The 16,230-nt window shown below is 36.9% G+C and overlaps 2 protein-coding genes and 1 pseudogene across 2 annotated transcripts; 2 read left to right on the forward strand and 1 right to left on the reverse strand.

Annotated features, from left to right (window-relative positions):
• Positions 1-1,661: 1,661 nt before the first annotated feature.
• LOC150057550 (olfactory receptor 5V1-like) lies at positions 1,662-2,587 on the reverse strand (annotated as a pseudogene).
• A 4,244-nt stretch (positions 2,588-6,831) lies between these two features.
• LOC150057551 (olfactory receptor 2T2) lies at positions 6,832-7,806 on the forward strand. The gene has a single exon (XM_090340209.1). It carries the CDS (start codon positions 6,832-6,834, stop codon positions 7,804-7,806), a length of 975 nt encoding a protein of 324 aa, XP_090196335.1.
• Positions 7,807-14,570: 6,764 nt separating this feature from the next.
• On the forward strand, positions 14,571-15,536 carry LOC150057552 (olfactory receptor 2T11). The gene has a single exon (XM_090339742.1). It carries the CDS (start codon positions 14,577-14,579, stop codon positions 15,534-15,536), a length of 960 nt encoding a protein of 319 aa, XP_090195868.1. The 5' UTR covers positions 14,571-14,576.
• Positions 15,537-16,230: the final 694 nt, after the last annotated feature.

The raw sequence follows: 16,230 nt of genomic DNA on the forward strand, positions 1-16,230 counted from the left end.
ATTAAAGCTATTGATATATTATTTTCTAGTTGTACAATTTCAAATTACAGGTCTTCTTTTAAATTGGGTCATCTTACTTTGTCTATATGGCTACTTCTTCCTTCTTAAATCTTTTGCTTTATTTGATTACTTTTGTTGTCACATTTCATTTTAGGCAGTCATATGAAAGTCTGCATTGATGGAACCTTAGCATATTTTCAATATCCAAACATATTTGCTGGTACCAAATAAAGTCTCATTGTCTTTGAGTAAACATAATAAACTACTACTTATCACATAAAATGCAGTCACTTATCATGACTAGGATACAAAGAGTGTCTCTGATCATAACATATGGCCTAAGAGTTCCCTAAATAAGAAGAAATAATAACTATTGTAGACTCCTGCTCTGATTATAGCAGTAGAAATTGATCCTTAGGGGAATTTAATTCATTGTCTAATAATAATGTATGAGGTAAGATACTGCATAACACCCACAATAAGGGAAATTATGTTTTATGCTGTCTGAGGAAATTCTATTTGTCTTACAATTGATAGAAACATAGTTGAAAATAGAATGATTAGAAAATGGAGGATATTTGAGATAAATGATATAAAAATGAAAGCCTTAAAGAAAAGTAGTTTGAATACTACCTTAAGCAGGAGTAATTATGAATACTGAACAGAAAATGAACAGCAGCCATGGAGCACATTCAGAAAGGTTAGGAATACAGGTCACGGTGTTAAGTATTAAGAAAGCAGAACCTCTTCAATGTAGCAAGGGCCTATGAGGTATTTGTAGTCAGATGACTTTTGACAGAGGCACAATAAGCATACTTTTATAATAAAGGTCTTTTCTTTTCCTTTTTCATATTTCAATTATCATGTTTAACAAACAAGTATTCAAGAAGGGGATTTCTATATACAATCACTGGCAAAGAGAATTTAGAAGATAATTAAAATTCAGCTAAGGGTTTGTATGTCATAGAAACACAGTAATATATGTAATAAAACATTATGTCTATAGAGTATATTCAATATATGACAAGATTGGATATGGCTTAACATGATACTGTGATATACTTCATTCACAAGAATGAAATTCTATTTTTCCCCATGTCTGAAAGTCAATCTAAAAGAGCTGAAAGACTTAAATACAAGAACTAAAACTAAAGTGGAGACCCTGAACCATCAAGTTACCAATGTACAACATGAAATATTGGAACTCTCCAAATGTTAATAGTGAGTGTTCCATACGGAACTTGATAGAGATATGAAAAATAAAACAATCCTCAGAGCCTCAGATCAGAATGGATTCAGAGAATAGCTACAGCTATGCATATCATGAGACATAAAAAAAGAGCAAGAAAGTGAAAGTGTAAGAGAGAGGAAGAGCTAGAGTGAAAAAGAGAGAAAGAGAGAGAGACAGACAGACAGACAGAGAGACAGACAGACAGACAGAGAGACAAGGAAGGAGGCAGGGAGGGAGGATATAGATAAGAGTGAAACAATCCTGCAGAGATATGGGCAAACAAACAGAAGTACTGTAGCGGGCCACATCAGCAGGAAATAATATCAGAGAAAGGAAGTGAAGAAGAGGAATGATATCTGACTGTCATCTTAATGCAGTAATGCTTTGGAATGTATGAAAATAAATCCCACCAATTGTGCCTTTATAGAAGTTAGTGCTCATTTTGGCAGTAAAGTTTCTCTAGAGAAACCTTCATATCCTTGTTTCTCAGACAGTAGATAACTGGATTTAAAGCAGGTGTGAAGATGGAGTAGAAAATGGAGGTTAGGCGTCCCTGAGCTGGGGAGTATTGAGAAGCTGATCTGAGGTACATGAAGCTGGCAGTTCCATAAAACAAAAGGACTGTGGTCAAGTGAGAGGAGCATGTAGAAAAGGCTTTCCACCTGCCATCCACAGAGGGGATCTGGATGATTGTAGAGGCGATGTAGACATAGGAGAGGAGCGTGAGGGTGAAGGAGCTCATGATGATGCAGCTGCTGACAGCAAAGCCCACCTGCTCATTGTGGTGATAATCAGTGCAGGAAAGTCTCATGACAGGAGGGATGTCACAGAAGAAATGTTCAACAAGATTGGGTCCACAGAAGGGGAGGGAAAAGGTGTTGACAGTGTGGAAGGCTGAGAAAATGGCCCCACTTAGCCAGGCTGTGACTACTAGTTCAGTGCAGTGTTTTTGGTTCATGATGGTCCCATAGAATAGAGGCCTGAGGATAGCCAAGCACCGGTCATAAGCCATCGCTGTGAGCAGAAAGCTCTCAGTAGAAGCCAGTGTAATAAATATGTATAGCTGAGTCACACATTCAAAAAAGGAGATGACACAGAGGCTGTGAAAGAAGTCACCAGTGCCTTGGGGATGGTGACTGAGGTATAGCATGAATCCAGGAAGGACAAATTCTTCAGGAAGAAGTACATGGGAGACTGGAGCCTGCTGTCTCTACACACAGCCATAATAATGGAGAAGTTTCCCAGGGGACAAAACATATAAACAAAGAAGTAAAATAGGATGACCATATATCTCAAATTTGGGACATCTGAAAATCCCTTGAGGATAAATTGACTCACTCTGGTCAGATTGGACATGTCTCCTCCTTGAAGTATATTCAGATGTAGAGGACACCACAGCTAAATAGGATAAAAGGGGGGAGAACAACAGTTTAAAATACTTTCTTCAGAAAGCCTTATTCCGTCCACTAGCTTGGCATCCGAGATCTGTCAGCTATTCAACTCAGTCAAATAGTCCTTCTGGGTCTCTCTCAAGAAGAACACAATTTCTGTTGTGCATTTCTACAGGCTCTTCTGAAAATGGCTGCAATGGAAATGAGAGTTCAACTGCTGCCCAGACCAACTTCAGATCACAAAGAATGGCATTGCCTGGCTCAAAGAATATCTTGTGAGCAACCTGGCCTTGAAGTACCTTGTAGAAAATGCCTTCTGACAGCGAAGTTCTGTAAGACTTTGGGTAGTGCAGTCCAGTAAGAAGACTCATGATACAGGAGAGGAAAACCAGAGCCAGAACCAGCTAATACCTACAAGAATCAAAAGGTCTGTCTTTCCATGGGCACAGAAAACAACAATACAAAAAGATGATGAAGAATCAAGGGGGCATTTCCCCATAGGAATGATCCAATCAACCAATAATAGAGAAAAGTTTTCCTACCATTTGACAAAAGCAATTCTTACTAACAGTCGTAAAGCAGTTCAGTGAATCAAAAAAAAAAATCTGCTCTTTTGAGGAACCCAGTTCAAATCCAGTTCAGGCAGAAAAGTCCTCTGTCTCTAATCAGCCAAAAGCTAGAAGTGGAAGTGTGTATTAAGTGGTAAAGCACCAAACTTGAATGAAAAAAGCAAAGAGATGGATCAGGGCTCTGAGTTATATACCAGTACAAGGCACACATAGAAAAAGGGAGGGTATAACTTACAATGAAACATTCACTGACCTGTGTGATTTACTCGAGAAAATTGGTTGATAATAATATTAAAAGTTTGGTTGAATTGGTTTAGCAGAACTTCTCAGCCATTTCCATGGCAAGTATATAAAACAAATGACACTCATAGAGTGCTATGATAAGTGGAATTGTTTGATATAGCAATGAAAATATAAATATCTGGTTGAAAAATATTGTTGCCTTCATACACTACACACTAGAGGTTAATCTATTTCAATCAATTTAATAGTTAAGGGACTTGTGTATTACTGGATAATCTATACGAGACATATTCTCTAATTGGTTTAATTTTCCATCTGTAAAATAACAGGTATAAATTATCAGGTGTCTGCTTAATTGATTCTTAGTTACTAGAAATCATTCAATTAATATAGCCTTTGTCATAATGTGTATATGAAAAACAATCATAATATTATTTTTATCATTGAACTACCTATTCCCATCAAGACGATCTTCTTTGTTTTCTACTTAGGAAAAGAGTTTAAGTACTGAATTAATTTCCCTGGTTTTAATCTCTGAATATAATCCTGAAAAGAACTGTAAAAGTGCAAGGCTTCAATTTTGCTCCATTTCTTCTCTTATTCTACCTCTCTATCTCCAATTTGAGTCCTTTCATTTCCAACATTGTTGTCATAGGTCTTAAACTGATGGCCTGGGCTCTGTCCATAAACTTTTTGTTCAAGGCTACCACTCTATCACTTTGAGCCATAGCACCGCTTCTGTGTTTTGGGTGGTTATTTGGAGAAGAGTCTTTTGGACGTTCCAGCCCCCAGTGGCTTTGAACCGTAATCCTTAAATCTCAGCCGCCCGAGTAGGTAGGATTACAACTGAGAGACACCAACACGTGGCTCTTTATTTTTTATTCTCCATGCTTCTCATATCTGATTTTTTAACCTTAATGTCATTCTAATTACCCAAGACATGAGTAATTCTAAAAGCATATGACCTTTGAAAATATCAAATATAACTTTTAAGCATAATGTTAGAGACAAAAAATACAAAGGAGTGACTTGAAAGAAAACCGGTTTTCAGGTCATTATAGTCCCAATTGTACATATAAAATATTTAATTTTAAGATCTTAAGGTAGCCGGACATGATGGCTCAGGCCTATAATCCTAGCTACTCAGGAAGCTGAGATCTGAGGATCAAGATTCAATGCCAGCCTGGGCACTAAAGTCTGTGAGACTCTTATTTCCCATTAACCACTAGAAAATGGAAGGTGGGGCTATGACTCCAGGGGTAGGGTGGTATCCTTGAGCTGAATAGCTCAGGGACAGTGCCAGACCCAAAGTTCAAGCCCCATACTCCCCCCCCACCAAATCTTAAGGCATAGCTCAAGGGGAAAAGCTCCTGCTATTAAGTATGAGGCCCTATGTTCAAAAACAAAAATACAAATCAAATCAATAAATAACATTGAGAAAAAGAAAATAAACTGTAAATAGTTTAAATCTATTTTTGAATTTAATGTGAGTCTGAATCTTAGCCTCTGACCAATACAAGATTAGATAATAAGTAGCATGATGAAATATCAAGAACAATTCCAGCCTTTCATTTGGGAATAGACTATATCTCTGGCAAATAGGGAGAAGCTTTCTCCATTGTATGAAGTAAATCAAGTAAGCCTGAATTAAATTAATAACCAACACATTACGCCTGGGATTGGAAAATCCATGAACAAACTTTCTTTAGACTTGGCCTCACCGCTATATCCTAGGTATTTAAGAGTTCTGCCACTGCACTTCTGTCTTTACTGAGGCTTCAGCTCACTGGCTCTGAGGTAGGATCTTCGACTTGATGAAAAATGGATTGGATGTTGTAAAATACTGACCTTCTGCCTTTAGGCATCACTATATAACTGTTTTGCTCAACTTATCTGGTAACACAGCAGTAACCTTTCTGAGACTAAGCATGAATATATCTATCCACAATATGGAAAGTAGATCAATGAAAAATGAATATTTGTGTTGAAATCTGTTTACACCAAAAAGAAAAATGGATGTGAGAACTAATGTCAAGGAAGCATGCTTCATGGTCATTATCACAGATTTTAATTACAATGTATCTATGCCAAGACTGTTCAATTCTGACTGAGGAGAATGCATTACTCTATACATAATAATAATGAGAAGACTGCCCTCTTTGAAAATAGATATGAGAAAGGCTTTGTGTCTGGAAGATGAGAAACTTACTACATTTTTGTCATAAGTAGAAAATATCCATGAACAAAATTCCTTGGAAAGCAACTTACCCTGGTATATGAATGAATATTGGTCTGAGTAACATCCCACAGAACTCAAGTCACTGACATCTACATTTTCACATGTAGCTTTCTACATGCCATGATGAACAATCTATGCATAGTTGTATGTAGGTCCCTGCTCTCCCTGTCAGACCATCATCTTTACTGCTGTATAGTGGTTCTTTCCCTTTTGCCTTCATTTTAATCTCTGTGGTATTGGTTGAGTTGGCTACATTAATCTTATTCCAAGATTCTTTGATTTCTGTTTGCCACCACACAAGCTGACACTACTGCTCTGAAGTATATTTCTGGAGATAAAAACAACATCTAACTCTGTCTAGCAGTTGGCGGCTAGTGGCAAGAAATCTAATGCAGATTCTAAAGGAAGTACTTCATGGATTATTACATTTACATCTAACATTCACCATGTAGAATATAGATCTGTAATGAACTGTTTAAATGTATGTGTTCCAGTCATGTATTCAGGCCTGAGTGCTTTCCCTGAGTGTTTTTGCTCCATGCTAGTGCTCTACCACTTGAACCACAGCTCCCCATCCAGTTTTGTGGTAGGTAATTGGAGAAAAGAGTTTCACAGACTTTCCTGCTTGTGCTGGCTTTGAACCACAATCCTCAAACCAGAGTCTCCTTAGTGACTTGGAAGGTAGGTAAGAACCAGCGATACCCAGCTCTCATGAAGTTTTAAATTGTGTTTTGGATATTAATTTATTTGTATAATATTATACTTACCATTCATTTGAAGGAAGAAGTCAAAGAATTCTGAAGTCAATTTAATTTCCTCTGTCTATCTCCCACTCTTCTCTTTCCCTCTCCCTCCCTCTCTTACTGAGTGTTGAACCCAGGGCTTCTTACACTTCTCTAGGTGAAGTCATCCAGCCTTTTTATTTCTATTTCATTATTAGACAAGGTCACAATAAATTTTCTCAACTATCTTACTACTCAGGATTGTTCTGCTTCCAATTGTGTGGTAACTGGTATTACAATCATGTACTGCTGCCCTAGTTTAAACCTTACTTTTAGGCTATTATTCACAGTGAACACTTTCTCAACATGGGTTAATTATTTAACCCATCAATTTTACTTTTACCTTTACAGTCCAGGGATCCCTCTATCATGTGCCATGGACATGGAGACAAATGCCCAAAATACCAGTGACTTCATCCTTTTAGGACTCATCACCAATCCTGCATACCCGGGGATTCTTTTTGCGGTGATCTTCTCCATCTTTGTGGTGGCTGTAACAGCTAACTTGGTCATGATTCTGCTCATTCACGTGGACACCCACCTGCATACACCCATGTATTTCTTGCTCAGCCAGCTCTCCATCATGGACACTGTCTACATTTGTATCACTGTCCCTAAGATGCTCCAAGACCTCATATCCACTCAAAAGACCATTTCCTTCCTGGGCTGTGCATTTCAGATTTTCCTCTACCTGACTCTAATTGGAGGAGAATTCTTCCTGCTGGGTCTCATGGCTTATGACCGGTATGTGGCTGTGTGCAACCCTCTGAGATACCCAGTCCTCATGAATCGTAAGATCTGCTTGTTCATGGTGCTGGGGTCCTGGGTTGGGGGCTCTTTGGATGGATTTATGCTGACACCTGTGACCATGAGCTTTCCTTACTGCAGGTCTCGAAAGATCAATCACTTTTTCTGTGAGATCCCAGCTGTGCTGAGGCTGTCCTGCATTGACACTTCGCTCTACGAGACACTGATGTATGCTTGCTGTGTTCTGATGCTTCTTATTCCTATATCCATCATCTCTGTTTCCTACACACGCATCCTAGTCACTGTCCATCGCATGAGCTCCGCTGAGGGCCGGCGCAAAGCCTTTGCTACTTGCTCCTCCCACATTATGGTGGTGAGCATTTTTTATGGGGCTGCCTTCTACACCAACGTGCTGCCTCATTCCTACCACACACCAGAGAAAGATAAGCTCGTGTCTGCCTTCTACACTATCCTCACACCCATGCTAAACCCAGTTATCTACAGCTTGAGGAATAAAGATGTGGGTACAGCTCTCAGGAAAGTACTAGGGAGATTTGCCTCCTCCCAGAGAATCAGAGCAGGGGATGGAGGTAGGAAATCCTAGCCCACACACTTCTATTCACATGGCCAATCATAACCCTTTCTGGAAAATATGTTATTATCTTATAAAAATATCATTTTAAAACTACAAAATTATCAGTCAGCAAACTAATCTTGTTACAAACATTACTTAAGACCTGTGTTTGAACCATGTATGGTGAATGCATCTGAAATATGAGTTATGTGGGAAGCTGGAGTTGGATAATTACAAGTTTAAAAGCATGTTTGGTTAAACAGTGACTTCAAGATTACCCTAGAAACAATCAGAACTTGTTTCAAAAGACATATAGTTAAAAAAAATAGGTGGTGTAGATAACTTGAATAGCAATCAAAATGCCCCTGGGTTCAATCCCCAGGATTATACAAACCTACACATACACACACAGTAGGTTCACAGAATCATGCTGGGCAGAGCAAAATGAATCCCTTTTAAGTGTTCTGCATAGATGATTTTTACATAGTATGTCATGTGCTTTTGTGTCTTTTGTCTAACATTTTCTATGATGCTAAGGATAGAACTCTGGACTCTATCCATGTTAAACTTAATCTCTATTATTCAGATACATTCCTGAGCACTCCTGGGCAATATCTGAATGGAAACTACAAGGAACATTTTACATTTGCAATTAATTAATTTTTAAGAAGCTATGGGCTAAGTGATATGATTCTTATTAGGATTCTGTATTTACAGTAACACTGTATACATTTTCCCCTATACAGTTCATATACAGATCTGATCATGTATTTATTCACATTGAGTTTATATGTCTAGATATCAATAAATGTTTGTTACAGCGTGAGCTGGTGGCTCAGGTCTATAATCTTAGCTATTCAGAAGACAGAGATCTCAGAACCACCATCTTAGCTAGCCTAGGCATGAAACGTCATGAAATTATATTTTCCAATAAACTGCCAGAAAGCTGAAAGTAGAGCTGTTGCTCAAGGGGTAGAATACTAGAGTTGAGAGCAAAAACAAATTCTCAGGGAGCATGGCTAGGTCCTGATTTTAAGCATCAGAGTTGGCACAATAAATAAATAAATGAATAATATTTCCAAACAAATAATTAAATATATAAGTATGACTTATTTGTAAGTAATAAATGTATAAGTAACTATTCTGTATAATATAGAATTCATTTCTATATAATAGTTGATCGATTGAAAATGGTCTGCTTAAATCTTAATATTGCTATAATAATACAAGTTGTCCATTAATTCTTAAGTAAAGAGAAAATATAAAAAATAGAATAAATTAAGATATCTTCTTTAAGCCCCTTTTGTCATTGATCATTTTCCTTATTCTCAATCTGTCCCTTCACATTCTGGCAAAAATACATAAAACATATATAACAAATATATTATAAATATATATGATATGTAATACATATGATATGTGTAACATATATATTTAGCTAGTTGAGATCATGTGTGGAATTTTGGTAGTGAGCAACGTGAACAGAATTTTAACTAAAGAAAGACAGTAATGAAGGGCCAGGAGTATGGCCTCGCAGTAGAGTGCTTGCCTAGCACGCATGAAGCCCCAGATTCGATTCCTCAGTACCACATACACAGAAAAAGCCAGAATTGTTGCTGTGGTAGGCCTTGAGAAAAGTCCAAGGACGGTTCTCAGGCCCTGAGTTTAAGGGCGCCAGATATAGCAAAAAAGAAAAAAATACAAAAAGAAAAAGAAAAGACAGTAATGAGCTTTCTATTGTCTATTCACTGAAATTAACTTTCCCTTATGTAGGTCCTAAAATATGAGACAAAATATTCATTCATGTGGTGTTTATTTTTCCTGTCAAATTTAAGTTTAGAAAAATTTTGAGAGGCTAAAAACTAACCAAAATTTTCTCAAATTTACATCATTTATTGTTAAGATAGAAAAGTTTCATTTATCAGTGCTATGGCTGTGAAGATAATTCTTTTCAATATGCTTACCATTAGGTGGGTTTTGCTTCACAATTTTGCTAATCATGCTATCTCTATCTTGGTGTACAAGGAAACAGATAGAAAAGACAAAATAATAGCCTGGATGATGAATGTCTTCACATGAAAAAGCAGACTATGATCCACATGAAATATCTTCAATATCAATTCAATTTTGTTCCATTCCTTCATATGTCTGCTTTAGTTCCTTTTTTTTTTCTTTTGTTTATTCTTGGGACTGAACTCAGGGCTTGTGTCTATAACACAGATGCTCCACTACTTGAGCCATGCCTCCAGCGCTCTCTGCTCTAACATCTTCTCTTTTATCTTTCTCCTTGCTAACAATAACCAGCATACCTCTTGGAAGTTCCTACCCAATTTTACTTCATACTTTACATTTTTCTCCACCTGAGACTTTTTTGTCTTCTTCCTATTTATACAAGGTCTTTCCTAAATCAGGTACATATATGCTTAATGTTCCAAATTTCTATGATTAAACCTTTGGGTATTTAATAAAAAATTTACTCATGCAATTATAGTTTCATAGTAATTAAAGAAATAATCACAGTTAGTCAGTAATCATAGTTAATAAAGGAGTGTATCTCATACAATCATGGGTCAGAAGTATTTGAAATGCATGTTTAAAGAGTGTAATGGCCAAGTTCCTAGTGATGCCATAGGTGTGACACTAACATGGCAGATAGGGATTCTTCTGTGTTTTTCAGTAGTCTATTCGTCAGACTCAGTGGTGGTTACACTGGTATCTCTACCTTACAGTGATTAATAAGCCATGTCTATTCTAATGTGTTTTTATATTCAATATTCTACTTGGTTTATTTGTTTGTTCCTTTATGTCTAATTTTGAAAGTAGTCCCTATTTTGTTGCCTAAGCCGGTCTTGAAGACTAGGACTCATTTGAGCCATCTGCTGGAATTTCCAAGATGAAGGACATGAGACACAACACTGTGCTTGTTTGATCTATTTTAATACTTTAATAAAAATTTCAAATGTTTCCGGGTGCAGTGGCTCACGCCTATAGTTCTAGTTTCTCAGGAGTCTGAGATCTGAAGATCGCCATTCAAAGCCAGCCTGGGTACTAAAAAACATGAAACTCTTTTCCAATTAACCACTAGAGAACAGGAAGTGGTGCTGTGGCTCCAGGCCTTGAGCTGAAGAGCTCAGGAACAACGCCTAGGCCCAGAGTTCAAGTCCCATGACCCACAAAAAAAAAATTCAAATGTTATCACATATGTAGTGTCTCCCATTCCCCTCACATGTGAGTCAAGTCTTTCAGTAAAAAACTTTCCCTAGTTACTTCATTGAATTGCTGCGAAAAAAATTAACCATCAAATTTCCTTATTAAAATGAGCTTACTTTTTAAATAAAATTATAAATGAAAGTTTAATATCACCAGTAGAAGACTTTCATAGTGGTATGCACTCTTGTAGAACATGAGGAAAAGAAAGAGAAAACTGTGTCTGTTTTTCAAAACCAAGCTGTCTGCATTATATGGTCTTGACTCTGATTCCCTTCATACTTTCAGGTAGTACAGAGGGGAGAATGAGCATCAGGAGAAATGGAAAAGCTAATAACAGAACAGATTAATTCCTACTCCAAATAAGATTAGGTCTCAGATCCCTTGATCTAGTATTTGGGTGCCAAAACAATGATATTAATTGACAGACAATTTCCATAATAGATAAGCATGTGACTCAAAACCAGCTGCTAACTTGTTAATCCTATTAATGACTTGGGGACAAAAGTCCCTCTAGGAACAAGCAGATAAAAACTCTGTTCATTTTCTGTTGTATGCCTGAGAATCTGGTCTACCAAGGACGCAGTGATTCATCTTAAAGGGTAATAAGATACACTTCAGGTCAGAAATACAGAGGTGAAACTGCCTGAATCTTTATCCCTAAGTATTTTTTATTCAAGGAAATATTATATATATATATACATATATATGTATACATATAGCAGAAAATTCTACTGGTGGAAAGGAAAAAATATTCTTGTTAAATACTTAAATTCCTAAGAAAGATTACAGACAAGAGAGAAAATCAGAGAAGCAAAAATTATTAAGTTGCTTAGTAGAGAGAAGACAATGAAAATTCTGTTCCTAAGATTTTTAATTTTTTTTAACTTTTCTGATGATTCTGTATTCTTTAACTTTGAGTCAGTGTGTTCACATGTATATCTGGGGGAAGGGGCAGGGCACAGAACTTAAGGAAAAAGTACATTAGTAGAACAACCTGGACATTGATAGTGAGGTATAAAACTTTTGGGTGGAGATGGGAGGGAGAGAATGGGAAAAAATGATGGAACAGAAGACACTGTACTGTACTCATTACCTAACTCATGTAAATATAAAGCCTATGTTCATTACCTCTGTAATAACAATAAAGTAATTTTAAAAAATTCTGTTCCTTAACAAGCAACAATATATTAGTGATCAATTGGACAACTGAGTTTGAGTAACGTTCTACTAATAGCTGACAAATGTATATTGAAGTATATGTATGTACATTATATGTATCTATTTTATCTCCATGTATATATGTATACATATGCATATACTCATATAAAAATAAGGAGACTATAAATATGCCATCTTCCATTAAAATATCTTGAAGCTGCCATAATATGAAATGGATATAGATCTACTTCCCATCCTATTGATCACTTAAATTATATTATGTATTATAATCTATTATGCACTGTCTTCTGAGTTCAGTAAAATATTTGTTTCTTCTTGCTCTCTTACTAAAAATAGCATGATGATGATGATGATGATGATGATGATGATGATGATGATGGTGATGTGTGTGTGTGTGTGTGTGGTACTGGGATTTATACTCATGGCTTCACACTTACTAGGCAGACACTCTACCACTTGAACAAGATTAATATTTTTATAGACAATTTGCTCATTAATCTGGTATCACCATGTTAATATTTCCTCAGAATAGAAATTCATTACCCTTACATTTCAGACTCCTGTATTGACCAGGTACCCTTTTAAAGAGAAATTTTACCCCTTATCATTTATATCAGCCATTTAGGAGAGTGCTCCTTTTATCTTAAATGTTCATATGACTCAGTTGCAGAACTAAATAAAATTTCCTGGAACTATATTTCTATGCTTCACTCTTCCATCTTATACTTTCGCAATGTAGCAAAAGGGGAATGTTGGCCCTCATGTTTGAAGCGGGGGAGGTTTAAATCGTAGGGAAGATTTCTAGGTTTCAGCTACCTGCTTTCAACCATTCTGTTCCCAAGGGAGTGGGTTCAGACCAATAGTTTCACATCTTATATTTCCTCTTGCACAATGCTTGATCATGGCCATCATTAGACTTTTTCAGTATTTACATTGAAAACTCAGATAAAATTACTTATTGCTATGCTAGTTTTCTGTGTATTGCAAACTACCATAGTCCGTTCTTTCTACTGTAATTTTACGTATCAAAATTCTAAAACAGTGCACAGTGAGCTAAAGTCATAGTGCTGAGAAGTTTGTATTACTTCCTCAAAGCTTTCAGACACAATTTGAGTTTCAGCTTCTTGTTTTCTAGGAATCTAGCCATAGTTCTAGGCATATGATTTCTTCTAACTTCGATAGCAAAGGATAAATTATTACGATTTGTTTCTAATATTATATCTTTCCTGACTCTTCTCCTTCACTGTTCTCTTCTTAGGCCTTTGTGATCACAAATCCCCTCAAAGAATTTCCTCTTTGTGGAATCCTTAAATTAATCACAGCTGCAAGGCCCTTTGCCTTATAAGGAAGTACATCCAGGTTTCTAGAGATCAAATTGTAAGGATCTTTCAGTGTGTTTTGGGAAGTGGATCTGCTGGCCATTAATATTATCTGGATCCATTATGGCATGATAAGTTTAATAGAGTAGCAAATTAACAGGACTACTTGATTTACTGTTAAATAAACAAAAAGGGAGACACTTTTATTATTGAAAGCAAATGGAAATTTGTTGTTAAAGCAAATCATACATCATTATTTTCTTTGTATATGTAATGAACAAGTAAAATATTTTAGCATCTGTAATATAATATCAGAATGTACAATAACATTCAAAGTTCTAATCATCTTTTTTATAATAATCAAGTTGCCGTTGCTATTTCTGGTCCAGAACAGAAGAAAAATGATGGTTACCTCTCATCATTGTTACTCTGTTGTCTTAATTACCTTATTTCCAAGTATCTTCAGTTTAAACCACATGAAGTAATTATTTGGAACTTGTATGCATAAGCATTACTTTGTCACTGAAATTAATATGTGTAACCTTTTTTAAAAAATTGTTGTATATTAGAAAGTGTTATTCATGTTTTGTTTACTATAACTAAGATTCTTTGCTGGAAATGAGGGGTAGGGTTTATTGTATGGCAGTTTTGATGGTAAATATGCACAAAGCCTTGTACTTTCTATAATAAGCATTTTATAATAAATCCATAATTATTTTATGGAATTCTACTACAAGTATATTATCTTCAAACATAAGAGAAAAGAATCTGCATTACCATTGACTGTATTAACAATAAAACTCTACTATGGTATAGAATGAATCAATTCTGTTACTCAGTTTACGGGAACCTTGGCACAACAGGATACAGGCCATTCACCAGCAGAGAGAAGTCATGCTTACTTATTGGTGATGACTAGAATTCTAATGGTTTGTTTGTTTTTCTCTAGCTGGAAATTGTATCCCTGGGAAATTATATCCCCACCAGTAGTCTGCGAAGTACAATCTCCATGCAAGTTTCACCCACAGTGAATGTGTTTCATTTTCTTCCCTGCTTTGGTGTGTCCCTCTTCTGGAGGAGCTGCCATAGGCAATGTGGATGAGAAATAGAACTTCATCCTCTGACTTCATTCTGCTGGGACTTCTGGTGAGGAGTAAAGCTACAGGGTTTGTCTTCACGGTTATCTTTGCTATTTTTGTGGTAGCTGTAATGGCAAATTTGATCATGATATTCCTGATTCAGGTAGATTCCCGACTCCACACGCCCATGTACTTTCTGCTCAGCCAGCTATCCATCATGGATAGCCTTTTCATTTGCACCACTGTCCCAAAACTCCTGGTGGACATGGTTTCTAAAGAGAAGACCATTTCCTTTGTGGGCTGTGGCATCCAGATCTTTCTCTACTTGACAATGATTGGCTCAGAGTTCTTCCTCCTGGGCCTCATGGCCTATGACCGCTATGTGGCTGTCTGTAACCCACTCAGGTATCCAGTTCTGATGAACCGTAAAGTGTGTCTTTTGTTGGCCGCTGGTGCCTGGTTCGGGGGCTCACTTGATGGCTTCCTGCTCACTCCCATCACTATGAATGTCCCCTATTGCTCCTCACGTAGAATCAATCATTTCTTCTGTGAGATCCCTGCGGTGCTCAGGCTGGCCTGTGCGGACACGTCGCTGTACGAAGCGCTGATGTACGTTTGCTGTGTGCTCATGTTGCTCATCCCGGTCTCTATCATCTCCACTTCCTACTCTCTCATCTTGCTAGCTGTCCACCGCATGCGCTCTGTAGAGGGCCGCAAGAAGGCTTTAACTACTTGTTCATCCCACTTAACTGTAGTCAGCATTTTCTATGGAGCTGCTTTCTACACCTATGTGCTGCCCCAGTCATTCCACACGCCCGAGAAGGACAAGGTAGTATCTGCCTTCTACACCATCGTCACACCCATGCTGAACCCTCTCATCTACAGTCTGAGAAACAAGGATGTCATCGGGGCATTTAAAAGGATATTTACACGTTGCTCACTCTCTCAGAAAGTAGTCACAAGTAATGCTTAGAGATCCATGTCCAGACTTCTGTGTATCTTAATCATCACTGATGACTTGGTTATCCCATAACCTATCTTTACTATTGACAGCTGGGTGGCTCATTATATCTGGATTCTAGCTATCTGAGGGAAAGGGATGTTTTACTACTTATGAGGACATCTTTGACAAAAGAACAAGACCTGTTCATTGCATTGTATGTTAAAACTCTAGGTTCTTGTATCTAGGAAGTGAACCAGCTACAAAAGCATATATGTCCAAGTATTCCAAAACTGTGTAAAGAGAATCTTCTACAATATTGACAATGGCTTGTTACTTTTCATAAGAATGTAATAAAAGCATCCACAACCAGAAGCTTTATATATCTCAACTTTGTATCATTTGGCAACAAACAATACTCTGGAGAACTTGAATTCAGTTCTGAGTGAGATGATAATCTTTCAAAGAGGTGTGAGATGGTAACTATGCATGTGGAAAGCAAATAGGATTCAAGAAGAAACTCAAGAAGTTTCAAAAAGCATGATGGTAAATGGAATAGAGACGAAGAGAAATTAGTGCATGGGTTTTTGTTTTGGAGGAGGGGAGGACAAATGTAGCAAAAATATTACATTGATAGGCAAGAGAAACTAAGAATTGAATTGAATGAGTAGAATTTATGTTAATTAAATTGAATTAAATCAAAGAATTAAATTGAATAGGCCTCTAT

Source organism: Megascapheus bottae, chromosome 10 (genome assembly GCF_031878675.1).
Source record: "Megascapheus bottae isolate mThoBot1 chromosome 10, mThoBot2.hap1, whole genome shotgun sequence".
NCBI lineage: Eukaryota > Metazoa > Chordata > Mammalia > Rodentia > Geomyidae > Megascapheus > Megascapheus bottae.

Excerpts from the sequence above, each read along its gene's own strand:
- LOC150057551 (XM_090340209.1), top strand. The coding sequence starts at position 6,832 with ATGGACATGGAGACAAATGCCCAAAATACCAGTGACTTCATCCTTTTA.
- LOC150057552 (XM_090339742.1), top strand. The coding sequence starts at position 14,577 with ATGTGGATGAGAAATAGAACTTCATCCTCTGACTTCATTCTGCTGGGA.